The sequence below is a fragment of the Tauraco erythrolophus genome, chromosome 15 (assembly GCF_009769465.1).
Source record: "Tauraco erythrolophus isolate bTauEry1 chromosome 15, bTauEry1.pri, whole genome shotgun sequence".
Lineage (NCBI taxonomy): Eukaryota > Metazoa > Chordata > Aves > Musophagiformes > Musophagidae > Tauraco > Tauraco erythrolophus.
The window spans coordinates 22,015,758-22,033,830 of NC_141479.1; the positions used below are offsets into that span (position 1 = coordinate 22,015,758).

An 18,073-nucleotide genomic window follows, 5' to 3' on the forward strand; every position below is an offset into this window, starting at 1 on the left:
CGGGCGGGCGGGGGCGGCACCGGCACCGGCCGCGTCCCGGTGCGGCACGTGCGCTCGCACCGGGTCCCGGGGCCGTTCTCCGCCCGCCGGGAGGGGCCGCGGGGAGAACGGCGCCGTCCTCCCGCCGCAGGCTCCGTTCTCCCAGCACGAACGGTGTTTCCCGACGCACCGTTCGTTATTCCAGCTGGAAAACGGGAACCGAAGGGAAACGGCGTTTCGGGTCGCCTGCGCCCAGCGCTGCACCTCGAGCGCGATGTCTGCCCACCGGCGCCGTCCCCGCGGCGCGGACGGACGCTCGGAGCTGGCGGGCGCAACAGTCGGGCTGCATGAGCCGTCCCCGCGGGTTTGGGACAGAACCGGGAACGGGAGCGGAACCGGCATCCTGTGCCTGCACGGCCTCCCCGGCTGCCGCCCCGGAGCGGGGCAGAGGGAGCCCCGACACCCCACCCGGGGCAGCGCGCCCAGGCTCCGGCACAACCGAACCCTTCCGGAATGGGACACGTGCACCGGGCACCGCCCCGGGGACTGTGGCACCCGCGGTGGGAAAGCACATGGGAATTCCTCTGGCGTTGGGTTATCCGGGACACTGCCCTCCCTCCGCTCCGGCCGGAGAGGGAAACACCAGTGAAAAAGATCCGTGTGTCAAACGGAAACCAGTCAAACTGGGAGGGATGTTTTTTATTGGCAAACAAAGGGAGATAAAAACAATCTGCAGGAGATGGAAGGCGGCTGTGCCACCGGGAGCAGCGGGATTTCCCAGGGGTGCCGGCGCACGCGGGCGGACCGCGGTGCCACCCTGGCACCCGAGCGGCATTCGGAAGGATGCCGAGGGAGATCCGGCGGGAGAAGATCTGGGAGAAGATGAGAGTGACGCGCTTTGATCCAAACACTTTTCCACACGAGATATCCGCGGGCACCGCAGTTTTGCCCTTTCCTGTCATGAGGCGCACACGCAGGTGGCAGGGCTGGCACTCCTCGTGCGGAGAGGCCGACCGGCCACGGGAACCGCGCGCCAGATCCGTTGTCCGTGCGGCCGTTCAGACCCGGCCGCTGCTCTCCCGACCGGAGAACTCCGCGTTTGCTGGACACCTCAGTAGTGTCTGCACGCAGGACACCCAGCGAGGCGCTCCGGCAGGTCCCGCCAGCCCAGAGTTTCAGGATTTTGAGCTGTTTCCTTCATTTCTGCTCAAAGAGCATCCCTGAGGCCTCTCCCACCGGGAACAAAGCCAGCTTCCTCTCCGAGACCCCCGGGCAAAGCCATCCGGGCCTGCCGGCCTGCTCCGAGCCAGGCTCCGCTCAGGAAAAGCGGCAGCCGTTGCTCACCAGGCCCACTTCTTCATCCTCCCGCCTCTGCCCCCTGCCCTTGCGCCCCCGGGGCTGCCATCGCCCCCTCCCCGTGCCCACCAGCACCTCCCAGTGAAGGTGTGGTCCCTAGAACTCCTAGGAGGGCTGCTCGGGAGGCCACTTCCCACCCTGTCGGATGGCACTGCTTCAGTTAGACAAGCCCAATGGGGTCTCTGCCGTTCTGGGATGGTTGGCACAGCAGGAGCCGAAGGAGCCGCAGTGTGGTGACGCTGGCACACGTCAGCGAGCCGTGATGGCTGCAGCGGGGCCACTGACAAGGTGCTGATCTCCTCGCTGGAGCCCGGAGAGGGCACGTGAGGGGGCTGCAGCCTTGGCATCGCCATCCAGGCCTCCCTCGCACACGGCTGCATGGCCACCTGGGCCGGTTAACGTGTTACGGCACCCGGCACCGGGAGCGAGCCTGAGGCTGCGATTCCCAGAGCAAACACGGAATGGAGCTGATGTGTTATGCTCCGAATCCACTGCAATGAATGAGGCAGCAGGGGTTATGGAAGCAGGCAGGGGACCCGGAATGGGAATGGCCTCACTGCCCACTTTCCCTGGATCCGTGCATGGTGCCATCATCAATTTTCTCAGGAAAAGGCTTGGCGTTTGGCGTGCCAAAAGAAACACTGAGCAGGAAGGCACCGATTACAGCCGCGCTCGTGCTTTTCAGTGTTAACGACCTGGTTTTGACAAAGTGATTACGGACGGACGAAAACATTCCAGGGCACGAGATCCACACGTGTCCGTCCTTCTGTATGAGTTACAGTGGAAAAGAAAACAGGGAAATTCCCGGGGCACCTGGTCACCAGGCAGCCCCTTCTCTTCGCTGCCGCAGAGCACCGGCTGTGTGCGCAGCACGGCACCACGGAGAAGACAACAGCACCCGCCCTAGACAGCCACGCTGGAAGGGACCTCAAAGATCATCCAGTTCCAATCCCCCTGCCATGGGCAGGGACATCCTCCACTACACCACGTTGCTCAAAGCCCCATCCACCCTGGCCTGGAACACTTCCAGGGATGGGGCAGCCACAGCTTCTCTGGGCAACCTGCTCCAGTGCCTCACCACCCTCTGAGGGAAGAATTTCTTCCTCAGATCCCATCAAAATCTCCCGTCTTCCAATTTAAAGCCATTGCCCTTTGTCCTGTCACCACACACCCTTGTCCAAAGTCCCTCTCCAGCTTTCCTGTAGACCCTTTAGGTTCTGGAAGGCTGCTGGAAGGTCTCCCCGGAGCCTTCTCTTCTCCAGGCTGAACAGCCCCAACTCTCTCAGCCTGTCTCCATAGCAGAGTTGCTCCAGCCCTCGGATCATCAGAAGAGGTTTCAGAACAACTGGAGAGACTTTAACAACACACAACTACCTGGTTAAACGTAAGGACTTGCCCAAACAGAGACACCTGAATTTGCATTTACAGACGAAGCATCTGCATTGCTCTGAAATAGCTGGAGAGGAAGCTGGGAGGCCGGTGACAAAGCTTGAGAGGAAGAGGCCAAGGATTTCAGGAGCAGCGTGACTGTAGCACTGCCTTGTGTGGCCCAAGCACGGACTGGTTCCGACACGTGGCTTGGGAGAAGCCACTGCAGACTGTGTTGGGCAACGGTGGGCAACGCGTGTGTATTTAAAGGAGAACTTGCAGTATGCAGGGATTGCCTCAGTGGAAAAAAAAAGCTAGCATGGGTGAGAGCACCGAGACAGAGAAACATTCCAGCTTTAGGGCTGTCTCAATAAACATCACAAAGGAGCAGGGAGTTAATCTGGAGGTGGCCACGCAGCAGCCCAGGGTTCACTGAGCAGTGCAGCAAAGGCAGCGCGTGCAGCCACGCGCTGCGCTGCCTCCCGGGCCGCCGGAGACGCAGCAGCCCCAGTTTGCTGCGCCAGCAGAGCCTGAGTACCAATCCTGAGGAAAAACTCCGAGCTCGTTGGGAGCACGAGGCAGTGAATGCTCTCACAAGGGCAAACACTGCTGCAGTGGTGAGGATCTGGTCTAAAGGCACCGGGAACAGCAGCCTGGGTGAGGAAAGCCACCACCAAAAGGTACGAAGTCATGACACATCCAGTAAAGTTCAGCTGTGGCTGTGGTGTTTCCAGATTTACAGCTCGCTGCCTAAGACAGGATGCACAGACAGCAGGGGATGGATTTGAATCCCACACAAATTACACTGATCTGACTCGAACGCCTTCTCTCCCTGCGCTTTACCTGGTACAGTGGGTTTATTTCCTTACTATGCTTTGACTGCAGCTCTGTCCCCATTTCCCTGTACAAAACCAGCAGAACAAGGCCAGGATAAGCCAGTGCATGAAGAGCAGCTGCCACGCCAGCTCTCAGCCCAGAATTTCAGCCATTTGTAAAGGCTGTGCCTTACGACTGTAATTAGATGGGATTATGGTTGGCAGGCACCACTGGGGCAGTTCCTTTCTGTCCAGTAACAAAGGATCCCCTTCTTTCTTACCAGAGAGTGACCTAGAAGACTTGTTTGCCATAGAGCCTGGGATCTTCAGGGAGCTAACCTGTCATTGTACGGAAGCGGATGTGGACAGACAGCACGGTTAGTTACTCTAACATCTTCGGGCTGATAAATCTCCCAGACTGTACCATTAGGTATGTCTCATTCCCACAGAGATCCCAGCTTGGCAGCTAATGTTAAAACAGTCCACTGTCCAGCATTATACCTACATTGCGAGTAAAGAAAAAGGATTCCACAGCCATGAATGCGAGTTCATGAACGAACACCATCAGATTTACAGATTACTCAGGTTCCTGAGCTTCCAAACAGCCTCTGTGTCCCTAGACCTGTTCAACGTGGCTGGCAGGGAGGAGAGGGCTTACCAAGTGACTGGCATCAGATCTGCACGCGAACACTTTCCATCAGAAACCGGTACGAGTGCAGCACAAGGACATCACGGCACCGGCTCGGTTTAAAGGTCTGCGAGACGGCCATCTGGTTTATACACAGCCACAAAGCAGCAAACCAAACAAGAGCCGTGCAGAAGCTGTTCCTGCTGGCAGCGGGACTGGAAGCTCACCAGAGGAGTGCCACGCTCCACCAAGGCACCTGAAAACGACTCTTGCCAGCACATCCCGCGCACTTTCCTGACGAAACAGCCACCGCCTGGGACTCCCTGTCCCCACAGCCCTGCGGATGGCTGTCACCGCTCACTCCGCACTGCCCTTCCGACCGCAGATCCCGGTTCCCGCAGAAGTTCTTCCCTTCACCCGCCCAACAGGCCGCACGGGAGAGTCACCAGAGGCCAAGGGCGGACATCGCCGCGGGCAGGCCCCTCGCTGGCCCGGCTGGAGTGGCGCAGCGCAGCGCTCGACGTCCCCGCTGTCTGTCAGCGGCGCCCCGGGGGGAGCCGGGGCCGAGGGCAGCCGCGGGGCCGGGGCAGCCATGGCGCCTCGGGCCAGGCGAGGCGAAACCCGGCGCCTTCCCGCCCTGTCGCTCTGGCCGCTCCCCATTGGCCCACGCGCGGCGCCGCGCCCTCCCATTGGCTGCAGCGGGCGCCAGCAGTGGCCCCACTGCCGGTGCCGCTCGCTCCTCATTGGCCGGCGGGCTCTCAGCCGTTCGCGCCAGGGGGCGGGCGGGGGCCCTCGTCATCGCTACGGCGGCTGCCGTGGGCCAGGCGCGTCGTTCCGCGAAGCTGCCGGCGGCCAGCATGGAGCCCGGGGAGTGCGCGGAGGCGGAGGCCGGGCCCGTCTTCACGCTGGCGGAGGTGGGGAAGAGGAACTGCAGCAGCGAGGCCTGGCTGGTCATCCACGGGCGCGTCTACGATGTCACCCGCTTCCTGGAGGAGGTGAGGCCGGGCGGGGCGGGGGGCCGGGCCGTCCCCTCGGGGAAGGGCAGGGCCTGGGGGGGCTGGCGGGAGGGGGCGAGGCCGAGAGGGAAGGGGCGGCCCGGGGGGGCGGCGGGGGTGAGGGAGGACGGGAGGCGGGCAGAGATCCCGGGGCGAGGGGGCTGCAAGGGGGAGGGGGCGAGTAGGCCCCGGGGGGGTCTCCCGCGTCCCTGCGGCAGCTCGCTGGCCCCGGGCTGGGGGGGCCCAGAGACCCCCCGGCCGCCTGTGCTCAGAGCAGCCCCCGGGCCTGCCGAAGGCCCCTGGAAGCCACGGCGGACCGAGGGCGGGTTGTGTTGGCGAGCGCCCGCGGGGTGCGAGGGGTGTGCTGCTGTTTGAGCCAGCTCCTGTTTTCCTGGGAAATCTGCCCAGGCGTGGCTGGCACGGGGGGCGCGGCTCCTGTAAACCACATCGCTTCGCTTCTGGTCTTGTGGGGTAAACGGTGTCGGGCCACATCAGGTTAAACGTGATGTCTCCAGGCACGCGGCGGAACTTGCGGAGAAGGCGGTGGTGGTTGAGCGGGTGAGCTGCTGCTGCCTTCCCAGAGGTGACCGTGCACGACGGGGTTGGAAGCGGTGCAGCCGCTGCTGTGGAATCTCCAGTTCTCTTGGATGTGGGGAGAAAAATTGCTTCTAAACCTAATGCTTTTGACTTCTGTTCTTAAGAAGGTTGAGAGCGGTTTCATTGGTTTTTGGAGCTGAAAACAGAGTGGGAAGAAATGGTACCAAAATTTCAAAGGCCTTTTATCCTGGCTGAAAACAACACCAAATTCTTTGTAGTGTCTGCAGGGTGATGTACGGGAGTTATCAGCTCTGAAAGAAGAGCACGGCATTGAAAAAGCACGTGTTGCTTCTTGCTGGTCTGATTTAAACTCTGATTTTCCTCCAGGTGTGATATGGTTAAAGCATGTCTGCTGTGTAGTCATAACATGCCGTGACCAGGCTGCCCTGGTGAGGTGTCCAGGCTGATCAGGTGGGAGGAGAGAAGGATGACCTGGCAGCTTTTTTGCAGTGGCCTGACAGCTGGAAGCAGGAGCTTTCTGTGTGGCTTTCTGGTATTTTTTAAAGAAGTTGGACACAATCTGTTTTGTTCATTGGATTCAGCATCATAATGCTCCATTCAGAATGTGACTTGTGCTTCGAGTCTCTCCCCCAGCATTTATTTCAGGAGCACTTAGAAGGTATTTCGGTGAACAAATTAGGGAGTGTCTTTTGCTACAGTGGCTTGCGTGGGCCTTTGGGGTAGCCAGTCCTGCACTCTTCGTAGCTTTTGTAATGAACTGTTGTGCTTTCACAGGGCCATGAATGGACCCTGGCTGCTCACCACTGCCTGCTGTTGGTTCTCCAGCACTGTTTGCCTGCCTGTCAGGTGCAGGATCTGAAAAGCTGCCTGCTGAGCAGCTGCTTTTCTTGGGTGTTTGATACTCGAGGGAGACACTAGGTGCCCAGTACGCTGGAAAGAAAAGTACGTGGGATGCTGAGATGCCTGGTGGAAGCCTGGCAGCTTGGTCTAGAGCAGCAGTGGCGTGAGGAATGATAGCTAGTGCTCAGCTCTTTGGTTTACAGGAGAGCTGCAGGCCCAGCGTAGGTGAGGGACCAAGTGCACGCTTACTTGCATGCTCCTGCAGCAAGATGCAACTGTTCTGTAAAGAGCTTGTCGTTGGGCTGGGAAGGAGAAGACAACCCTGTTGAGTGTGGCTAACTCAGGAAGGTGTAAATGGTGAGCTACAAGCAGAATTAAGGTACTCGGCTTCCTGTTGCAGGGTCAGTTCACAAGACCAGGAGTTTTCCAGCTGGTACGTGAGGATTTTCTGAGCAGCTGGCTGCCTCCTCCTCCATGCAGGCCCCCGCCAGTGTTTGGGTTCCCTGGCACTGGGCCAAACCTGTCGTCTGGCATCTGTCAAGTTGCTGAGGGAGTGCAGTGGAGCGCAGAGCTGTGGGCTCAGCTACCTCTGCTATCAGATGAAAGAGGCGGGGTGGCGGGTGCGTTTTGAAGAGTGTTTGTGACCCCACTAGTTTCTGAAGTCTTTCATGTTTGCCTGCACCTAAACGTATAGTACCAGAACCAGGGGACATCAAAGAAGCTGGCAGGAGCCAGGGTCAGACAAACAAATGGTGTTTCTTCATGCAACAGGGAGCAGATCAGTGGAGCCCCTTGCCAAAGGTGGTTGTGGATGCAAGAAGGTTAAGTAGATTCAGGGGAAGACCGAGCAAAAATGAAGAAAAGCGATTCACTGCTGGTTTCTAAATAACAAAATGCTGTGGGTGTAGGAAGAGGCAAAACCAGCTGCAGTCTGGGACAGTACTTGGAGAAACCACGTGCCTTGTCTTAAACTTGCCTCCGTGTTCCAATTATGGCTGCTGCTTATCGCTTGTCAGACTTCAGAGTCAGAAAAATGTTTTCAGGATGTTTACCTGGGTGTGAGTGACGCTGTGTCAGACACTGCGAGGTGGTCACAGTCTTCATCTCAGCGTTCTCTGTGTAAGATGGCACCTGGGACGTGCTCCCTGGGACACCTTCAGCGTTAGAAATGAGCCCAGAAAAATGCTTCACTCCCCCCAGCAAGCCAGGCTTAGCAGTGCCCCGAATGCGACCTTGAGATGGTGTTTCACATTGCCCTCTCCAAGCCCTTTATCCCATTTCTGTTTTTCTGACATGAAAAAGACCCACTTGGAGTAGGGAAAGGAGGAAGAGCAAGGCGACTGTTGTAAGTGTGCTGGCGTGGCTGACACAACGCTGCTCCGTACACCCCTCGCTGACGCAGTGAAACTCGGACGTGTAGATCAAGGCCAAATTTACTGGCAAAAGTACAGTCTGTATCTGTCACCCCGCTGCAGTCAGTCGATGGCAGCAGAACAACGTGCAGCTGATGGGAGCCAGGAGCGTTTGTCGTGTGTTTAAAAGTCACAGTTGTCTGATCAGCTGTTCTGCTGCAGAGCTCCGAGTCACTTGGGTGATGTTCCCCCTGATCCCGTGTAGTCACTGAAGCGGGGTCTAAGCGTTGCCTTTTTGGCCTTTGGTCAGAGATTGTTTGAACAGGATTGCTGAATTCCACTGGAGCGTCACCTCGGAGTGATTGTGCAATCCCCAGGAAGCCTCACTGCTGAAAGATTGTCGAATTTCCCTTCACGATTCCTGCAAACTAGGTACAGCGGGTCAGCCGTTAGGTAGCCAGCTCAAAACCTGCATGTTGTTCGAAGGGTGCATCAGTTTAAACCTGGAATTTACTTTGTTATCCGCTGTGTAACAGGAGCAGCAATTAAGACACTTGTCACTCGGCAAAAGTCTGCTGAATTACAAGAATGTGACCAAAATGCAGGAGATGGGCAAAGAGCTGCTGAAATTTCGTAGGTGTTTCGGAGAGGCTGCAGTTTCTTGTGCTCCAGAAAGCCTGTAGGTAGCTGAAATGAAGTGTAATTATTTGAAATCTGAGATGGCCTCACGGTGATAGGATAATCTTATCCCAAATCTTGGGAGCTGGACCACCAGAATAGATGTTGTTACTCCTGACTGCAGTAGTCTAGAAAAGCAAGTGTGGACTGTGAAGAAGGACTGGCTGCTCAGGTGGGTGTGAATGAGGAGTGAGGAAGTGGAGGAAGGCAGAGGTGCCTCCCTGGCAGGTTCTCTGAGGTCTGGTACTGCTCACACTTGTGCCCTCACCACCCTGGTATTAAAATCTGTGGCTTTTAACTTGTGCGCAATCTGTAACAGACTCATTTTCACAAGCATACTTGTGATAAAGGGACACGTTTTATCTCCGTCTCACACACGACTAGAAGAGTTTGGAGATGGGCGATTCTTCAGCGTACCCTTTGCTCTTATCTAAGTCCACAGCAGCCGCCCCAGCTCCGTGCCCTGGCACGCGCTGGTGCGTCTCACACCCGTGGTAAGTGCGAGTAGATGTTTATTTGAACCAGTTTCCAGGTGGAATGATCCTCCTGGGCTGTGGCAACTCTGACCCAAATTGGTCAGGTGCTTTCAAGCATAAAGTGCTTCAAACTGTGTTTCAAAAGAAGGAAATCCTCTACAACTGACAGCTTCCTCTTAAAAATTGTGTGGTTCTAACAGAAGTTACGCACTTTCCAGGCAACTGTAGAGCTGAGGTAGGGTCTGTGCTTGGGAGAGCTGGTGGTTAAGAGCCTTACAGCTGAGATGAAGTAAAAAAGAGGGAGGTACCAGGTGGCTGCTTACGCCAGAGAAGCAGCAAGTTTTCAGATTAGTACCTCCTCACTGCAGCAGCAGTAAGAAACCAGCACTGAATACCTTTTTTGTCTTTCTGCATTTAATTCCCGCGCACTCTGGGGTGTCTGAAACCAGAGCTCTGTGAGGGAGAAGAAGGAATGTCCGATTTATTTTTGCTCGTGCTGACTTGCTCCAGCTTTGCAGAGGTGTTTTCAGGGAAACCTGTTCCACATCTTGAAACAAGCTCTGTAGGCTGACGTGTTCTTATAATTCAGTAGATTTTTGCCGTGTGACAAATGTCTTAGTTGTTGCTCCTGTTACACAGCGGATAACAAAGTAAATTCCAGGTTTAAACTGATCCACCCTTTGAACAACATGCATCAAACGCCGTCTGTCTCGGTGGCTGCTTCTCCTTGTTTTCTGGCTGTCATAGTATTGGCCCATTATCGTTGCCCAGTAATGCTCTTCCCTTCCCTGGCTTTTTTCCGTAATACTGGGGCTAGGAATGAAAGCTTTCGCATCCCCCCTCAGCCTGATGCTCATGTGTCCCACCTGATCCAGCTGTGGAGCTTAGTGTTGCTCCTGAGCTCCTTTGTAGTTGACAGGGGTCTGTGCCAGCAGCTGCCAGCCAGACGCACGCAGGCAGCGCTCGGAGTTTGTGGAAAGGTGACTCCAGGCCCTCGCCTGCTGCAGGGAGTTCCTGTGTTGCCCTCTCAGAAGCTCTTGCAGCATGTCTGGGCTTCTGACTTGCTGCTGCTTCTTGCTCGCTCCATGCCCCTTCTAAAGGCTACACGGACAGAGCATCTCCTGAGGCCTTATGAATAAATCACAGAATGGTTTGGGTTGGAAGGGACCTCAAAGACCATCCAGTGCCAACCCCCCTGCCATGGGCAGGGACACCCTCCACTACACCAGGTTGCTCAAAGCCTCATCCAACCTGGCCTGGAACACTTCCAGGGATGGGGCAGCCACAACTTCATGAACAAATGCAGCCTTGCTGGCTGGCCACAGGAGGATGGACTATATGAGCTGCTGATTAGGGAGTGGGTCATCAAGGGTAAACTTTCTTTGCCACCTGAGAGCATCAGTGACGTTGAAAGTGAGCTTGGAGCGAACGTGAGGTTGTACAGCTCCCTGCTTCTGGTGCTTTGGGTGCAGTTTGGAGACCTTGATTCGAAGATCACACGAAGTGATGCTTTTGAGAGCACCTGCTGTAGCCGTGAGTGTTGCTGAGCACGAGGAAGCCTTGGGTTTTCTCTCCTAAGTCTCCTGACTGTGGCTGGCCTCCCTCCCTCCTGCCCTGCCTAGGCTGGGGGCTCTGACCAGTGCCTTATGTGAGCCTCTTTCAGCCACTGGTCATGGCTCTTCTGCTTTCCCTTCCAAGTGACAGGGTTCTCCCTGTTTTCTCTGCTCAGTGGCGTTGGTCATCTCCTTCCAGAACCGGTAACTTCAGGACCATTAATGTTGCTGTCAACGTTCACTTTACTTGTTGGGTGTGCTGAGGGCTCCCGTGATGAGGAGGTCCAAGTCCTACTACTGTTGAGCAAAACTTCTGAGGACTGGCACTGGGGCCCACCTCTCCTGTTCTTGTTTGCTTTTGTCTGTGTCTTTTCAGAAACAGACTTTTTCAACCATTATTTTCTCTGGAAGTACCTTTTGTTTTGTTTTGTTTTTCACAGTTTGCAAAACTTTCTGTTTTCATGTTTTCCTGCAAGAGCTGTAGCTTTGGGAAGTTTTGTGGCAGAGTAAGTGACTTCCTGTGTAAATAGCCTGGTGTTAACGTTTGCTGGGTATGACAAGGTAAGAATTGTCTGGCTGCAGTTGTGGGTGTCTGGACTAGGGAGTCCTTTCAGAAACACGATATGCCAAAATGTTTCAAAGTGTTTTGTTTTTTTTTTCTTTTGGCTTGGTGTTTATGGTGAAGGACAGATGTGCATGAATAAATAATTATTTTTCTTCCTTGTGGATTTAGCAAGTGCACAGAAAGGCTTCAGACCCAAAGATGCAACGAGGAGTAAACTTTACCATTCGTCCTGTCTCTTGTATGTGCAAAGACTGGATGCCACTGGAAGCCAATATCTGCTGCACGTTCCCTGTTACTGCAGGGTTTTTTCCTGCCCTTTCAGGGTGGATGATTAGGAAAGCAAGGTTATCTTCTTAAAATTCAGTTGTGCTATTTTTCCATCTGAAAAGGGATTTCTGGTGAGACATCCCTAAGGGGATCTTCTAGAAGGCTTCAAGTAAACGACCAGCTTTACATCCCCTCATGTCTGTGGATCTTTGCAAGCACGCTTACAAAATAGCCGAAAATGGGGCAGTTTGTGTGTATTAATCAGAACATGTACAGACTCCTGCCACATAGAGCGTGACCTGAGGGGCACGGAAATGGTCAGAAGGGTGGTCTTGCTGCAGCCTGTGTTCCTGTTAAGGCCCTGGTGTACAGGGAGACACGCATCCAGCTCTGCAGGGAGCTCATTCGCAGCTACCCCGGCAGATGATCGCTTCCAGGGTTGGTGTGGGATAAATGGCTTTGCAGCTAAGGCAGTGCAATGACTGCCTGGGACCAAACCGCGTCCTGAGACGGCAGACTTTGCCCTCTGCGGCTGCTGAGAACGCTCCACATTGATTCTGTTCCATACCTGGACAATAAAGGGATTTATTCAGAATAAAGAGCTCTGACACGAGGATTGCGGAGCAGGCTGCAGCGACTCACTGGAGTAAACAACTGGACCTGTTTTTGTGTCCGTGCTGAGTATGTTTGGTATGAAGTGGGATAGCCAAGCGGGAATATTTAGGCTTTTGGCAGCAAAATCAGACGAGCTGAAGGAAGAGGGGCCGTGACAACTGTTCTGTGTCTGTGGGAAGGAAAAGAATATTGCAGAGAAAAAAACAGGTGTGTTAGTCCTTTGATCTGAAACTTGGTTTAACATCTCTTCTCCAGTTCCAGGCGTGTTGCTGCTAAGGGCACTTCAGGCAGCAGTGAACAAGCCTCAGTGTGTTTGGTGCTGCTTGCCTGCTGCTCCAGAACACGGCGTTAGTCCCTGCGCATGCACCCCGGAGTGGGGCCACTTTACTGGTTTAACTGGATTAGCTGACAGTTTAAATGAACTGGTTGTTCACACTCACACTGTGAAGAGATCCTGCTTTGCTGGTGTGCTTTCCATTGCCAGTCCGTTCCTGGAATTACGGTATTGGCAGTGCTGGAGGAGAGCCTGGGCCATCAAGGAACACGGGATTGCACCAGGGTTTTTTGTCAGTTCGTACCGCGTGGTCCAACGGTTGTCCGAGACTGACTGCCGCCACCAGCAGAAGTACTGGTGTCGTGGGGCATCCTGTGCATTTGGTACTTTTGTTGTACCACCTGAATCGCTGAAATCGGTAGATGATGTCAAACAGTACAATTTTTTTGGACACTTTTTTTTTTTTCTTCTCTCCCCTGGTCATTGAGTGGTTGTTCACTGGACCAAGTTCAGCGTTGGGGCTACATGAGAGTCATAGCTTCTTATGCCACTAGAAAACATGATGTGTTTCTCCTCTGGTGTTCTCCGTTCCTCGCTGCACAGCTGTTGCAGAGAGAGGCTGTCAGCCAAATACTATGGTTTTTGTCGTGCCTGAAGAAGCAGAATATCCTTTCCTCCACTGGTGTCTGTAAAGGCAGTGTTGTCTTCTGCTTCACTGTCGAGTTGGCGTGGGGAAGTTCTCAAGGAAATCACACAGGAGAGGCTCCTCTGCAAGCAGGGGACTCTGAGTTTTGCAGTGAAGCCCATGAAAAGCTACACGAGGATATCTTTTCTTTTGTATTATTCTCCTGCCCAAGTCCGTTAGGGAATCACGGACGGGATGGGTTGGCTGAGGGGGACAAAGCTGTGCTGCCCTGTGTGACCTGGGGGTTTGACTCTTTTATTTCACGCGTGGAATTGCCCAGGCTGTGCAGCACACAGCATTCTCTGTCAGCTCTTGAAGGAGAGGCTGGACAATCAAATCTCTGGTAGATCTTGTTGATGATGTTGGTTTGAGGCATCTGTGATGAAGGGAAAGGTTTAGGAAGAAGGCTGCTGAGACACTTGGTATCTTTTTTTTGCATCTAGCCCTTTGCTCACCTGAAATCTTCTCTTCCAGCATCCAGGTGGAGAAGAAGTTTTGCTCGAACAAGCTGGTAGAGATGCCACAGAGAGCTTCGAAGATGTTGGGCATTCCACAGATGCCAGGGAAATGCTCAAGCAGTACTACATAGGGGAGATCCACCCGGTAAGGACCAGCTGGCTGCGAGAGCCCCTTTCAGACACAGGATGGGACTGTGTAAAAGTGTTACTCTCCTCTGTGTAGCCCAGTAAACATACACCGAGATGCCTTTTGCGAAATAAGTAAGTAGTTACAGGTTTTATGCAGTCTCTGGGTTGTCCAGGATTTCAAAAAAACCCAAAAACTAAATGAGTCTTCTCTTTCCACCATTCAGAACAGATTTCTCACTACATTTATATCACTGGTACTCAAAAGAAGCGAAGCTCATCAGTTCCCTCCTTAGCTGGTGGTACTGTAACTTCCCCTTGCTTTGTAGTTTATAGTCCAGGAGGGTGAGAGGTCCCAGGGGCACAAACACCAGCTTCCTGCCTGCTACGGAGACGGTGCCTTTGGGTGCTGAAGCAATGACTCCTTTGAAAACTGAGTCCAGGCAGTTACCCCTGTGATGAAGGCTGTGTACCGAACAATTCCCTCATAAAGACTGCAGGTTTCTCTTGAAGCCAATGCTTATCTTTTTTTTTCTTCTTCTTTTTTTCCCCTTGACAGCGTGATCGTAAAAAGGAAGGTTCTAAGGTAAGCTCTTAGTGTTTTACCTTTCCATTTTAATGTAATGCTGTGGAAATGGTGATATGCTCAAACAATGAACAAAGTTGCCACACACTTTTTTTTTTCTTTTTTTTTTTTTCTTTTCATTCCCTGTGGAGCTTGTGGCTTTATGTTTACCCAAACTACAGTAATGAATAAGTCTTCCAAGCAAATTATACCTTTGTTTTTGTTCTGAAGCTCAGCAGTCACCTCAGTGTGAAATTGGAAGTGGGTTTTTGGGCCCTCTCTCCCCTGACATCAGCAGTGTTATTTCCACACCTTGAGCCACAGACCGTTTTTCGCATTACTCGCCATGCCCTGACCACTGAACTGTTGGTGTCGTTACGTTCCAGCCAGGAGACAGGCACAGCCACGGTGGGGCTGGCTGTGGAACAAGAATTCCCTGTTAACTGCCCTAGTAATCATTGGTGTTGCTTAAAACCCGGGTACTCCTGGATTAGAACAGGGCACAGTGTTGCAAAAACGCCTTGGAAATGGATGGGGAGAGGGAGATGGTCATAAATCGAATCCCATCCGAGGGGTAAACACGTGCCTTGCAGCTGGCTTCTCTTCTCGCTTGGCTTGAAGGCTCGGAGCAGGCACAGCTCTGCCTGCAACAACGCTTCCATTTTCCAGATGTTGCTCAAAGCAGGGCCCCTTGCAGAGTGGCAGGAATGGAGAAGGAAACTGCCAGCAGAGAGGGTGGCAGCTGACGCCCTCGGGAGCGCTCGCTTGCCGTAGCCAGCCATGGCAAGGGCAGCTCTGGCTGGGCCAAGCCTACGCACGGCTGTGACGTGGGGCCGCGTGATTATGCATGTGTTCACCTTAAAATTTATTGTTGGGCTCAGCTCCATTTCATAAACAGCATCACTTGCCCAAAATGTGCATAGAAATAAGTAGCAATCTGGGTAGCTGCCTTGGATATGAGTTAAATGTTTTTTTCAAATATTTTTCTCTTCTGAAGAGAAAGTCCAGTGAGTTACGTAGAGTTAACGTAACTCTCCGGTGCACAACATCTGTTTTAAAAGCAGGCCCGAGGAGAATTTAAAAACAGGAGCAAGAGACAAAAGTCAGCAATGTGAAAATAAACAGGGGGGAACCACACACCCCCCAAAGTTGCACCTGTGTGCTCCGGTGATGCCCCACAGATCAGCGTCCATGTTTGCCACCTGCTGAAGGGGCGTTCAGTGTTAGGACAGGAAAGCAAGCACTGGGGCTCTCGGGAAAGGGAGAGAATTCCGGTTAGGATGGGCAGGAAAGGTGATTTTTGCCTGGTAGGTATTGGTTAAACTGAGAGCAACAGCCACTGAGGAAGAGGGTGCAGAGCCGGCGAAAGCCTAAATGAGAATTTCAGCTGACGGGGAAAAGTATTTAAATTCTCGGAGTTTTGTGAAAGGAGAAGTGTAAAGGTTTGGAACCGAGCTGTGTGCAAGGGGAGAGTTGCAGGGAGCACCGTGGCGGCGTGCTCCAGCGGTCAGGATAGCAAACGGGCCGTGGGCAGGGGTGTGGAGAGGAGTGGTGGTGAGAGGGCTGTCCGTGCCGGGGTGCCCGTGCCCATCCGCAGCGCGTCAGACGAACGGACTGCTTCCCGAGGCCGTGAGCGAACCCTTCTTCTGAGAGGGGGGCACGTTCCTGTCCAAAGTTGAGGACTTGGTGGGGGTGATTGGATTGATGGAAGGAATGTGGGGGTGAGGACGAGGGCAAACATCCCCAGAAACATCCGCGCTTGTGGCAGAGGGTGCTGGGGAGAGGAGAGTTATTTTTCCTCCGTATTTGTAATCGCATGTTCAGTCTTGTAGTCTGATTAGCACGTTGGATATTCCTTCTTTTTCCCTTGCTAACTCCCTCTCTCCTCCTTCAGGATCCAAGTGTGACATCCTCAGGCCAAGCAAGGTGTGGTATCCTCTTAAAATACGAGTAAGAAATTGCGGGGTTGGGACTCTCGGTTTGCAGAACTACGTATTGACTCCGTCGGGCCGGAGAAAAGCCCTGGGGATGTTCCTGCCCTGTCCCTCCAGCAAGCAGAGGGGCCAAATGAGATCCCAAACTGCAGCGCTCCGACTTGGCTGCCAGGCATGCACCTCCCGTGTTGGACGCGGAGACGCAGCCGGTGGTGCCGCGTCCCCGGCGCCGCGCCGGGCAGAGCAGGCGTCCTGGTGTTTGCAGCTTGGGTTCTCTGGCCCGTGTGCTGGCGTGGCACGACGAGGCTGCCGTCCCTTTGCACTGCAGCGATTGTCTGGGTGCTGGCTGCTGGCTGCAGGCCATGGGGGGATGTGACACGGTGATGCACGTTTTTTCTGGAGGATCTTCACCGTGACCACCCCCTCTGTTAGCTGAAAATCCAGGAGTGCTCACAGCCGGAACAGGGCCCCAGTCTTTCGTAGCTGATGCAGAATTTTTGGCTGAGGAGGCTGCTGAAGGTGAGCCTGTGGCCGCTGGTGTATGAGTGAGGAAGACTTATTGTGGGATGGCTGCAGCAATTTCCATCCTTGAGGCAACTCAGCTGTTTGTTTAGCGCAAATTACAGTCTGACTTATTTAAGGAAAAAATAAAACCCCACCAACCAACAGCAAAAAACCCAAATGGTTTCTGGATGTGCTGGGCTGGAAACTTGAGCAATTCAGCTGCTGTTTTATGAGCCACTGAGCCACGCTCGCGGGCGCAGGGGCCGCTCGCAGGGGCCGGGCAGAGCTCTGGGCACGGGGACTGCTCGAGCTGCCCGGCGCTGGGAGCCACAGCCCGGGCGTTGGTCTGGGAGCTGGTGGGAGACAGGTCCCCGGAGTTCCCTGGATGAAGTGATGAGCGTCTTGTATGGATTATTAACTTGATACTTTCTTCTGGTTTATGTTTTGTGTTTGTTGTTTTGTTTTTTGTCTCTACAGTTTCTGGTCAACATGGCTAATCCCCATCTTCGGAGCACTGGTCATAGGTTTAATGTACCGCTATTACATGTTGGATGGGAGAACCTCTTGAACTGGCCTTGCTGGGACCTCCGAAAGCCTGAAAGAGGGAGCGAGGAGAGCGCGTGCACACAACACGTGGAGTTCTGCTTCCCTTACCCTTTCCTGCCTTGCTTTTAGCTTTGAGTCTGTCAAGTGGTGTCGATATCCATGGGACCAAGCTAATACCAGGCTCCCTCTCTCCTAACTCTGGGACCCACGGACCTGTCGTATTTCCTCTTGTGCTGGCAGGGCAAGTGCAGCTTCCCGGTGTTCTCACGTGTGTGTGTGTGTGTGTGTGGTCTCCCTCACGTGTGCGTGCCCGTGCACTCGCTCTCGCCCTCCCTCTTGCTCTCTGAAGCAAACCACAGACGACCTTTTTCTCTCAATGCCTTTTCGTTAAGCCAGACGACGTGAAGCAGCTGCTCGTGAGCTGGTGGATTTGCCTCAGTCCTTCACGTAGCGTTGTCAGAAATAAACTGCGAGTTGTCTACAGTCCTTTCCAGAAAAGACGTCCGGAGCTTCGGTTCCGCAGTAACTTTCCCAGTGCATGCAGGCAACACTAATTGGAGCAGCAGGAAATTGTTAGCTTTGCTACCTCTTTCTGTACGTGTCTGTTTTTAACGGTTAAACAAATACAAGAATTTTAAAAGCGATTCTGTTCATCTTGTCCCTTTAAAATGTGTGTTCTGGGAAAAAATTTATACCTTGAATCTGGTTTGTTCGGGTGATTTTCGTGCTGCCTGCGGCAGTGCCAGGACATGTGGCTTTCAAAATGCAGATCTTTCTTTCTCCCTGAGGTCTTGATCCAACACATGTATTGGAAACAAAACTCCTCCTCACTTACCGGGAATGTGCACCAGATGGGGGGAAAAAAACCCAAATAAATCTGGTCTCTTCTCCCTAAATGAAAAGGGAAAAGAAATCCGTGTGGGGTTTGTGGGTGAT

At 53.8% G+C, this 18,073-nt stretch overlaps 1 protein-coding gene across 1 annotated transcript; it reads left to right on the forward strand.

The window, feature by feature from the left end:
- Positions 1–5,003: 5,003 nt before the first annotated feature.
- On the forward strand, positions 5,004–17,775 carry CYB5B (cytochrome b5 type B). The gene is made up of 5 exons (XM_086620825.1): positions 5,004–5,141; positions 13,479–13,607; positions 14,148–14,174; positions 16,048–16,079; positions 17,069–17,775. The coding sequence occupies exons 1-5, from the start codon at positions 5,004–5,006 to the stop codon at positions 17,157–17,159; spliced, it is 417 nt and encodes a 138-aa protein (XP_086476951.1). The 3' UTR covers positions 17,160–17,775.
- The last annotated feature ends 298 nt before the right edge of the window (positions 17,776–18,073 follow it).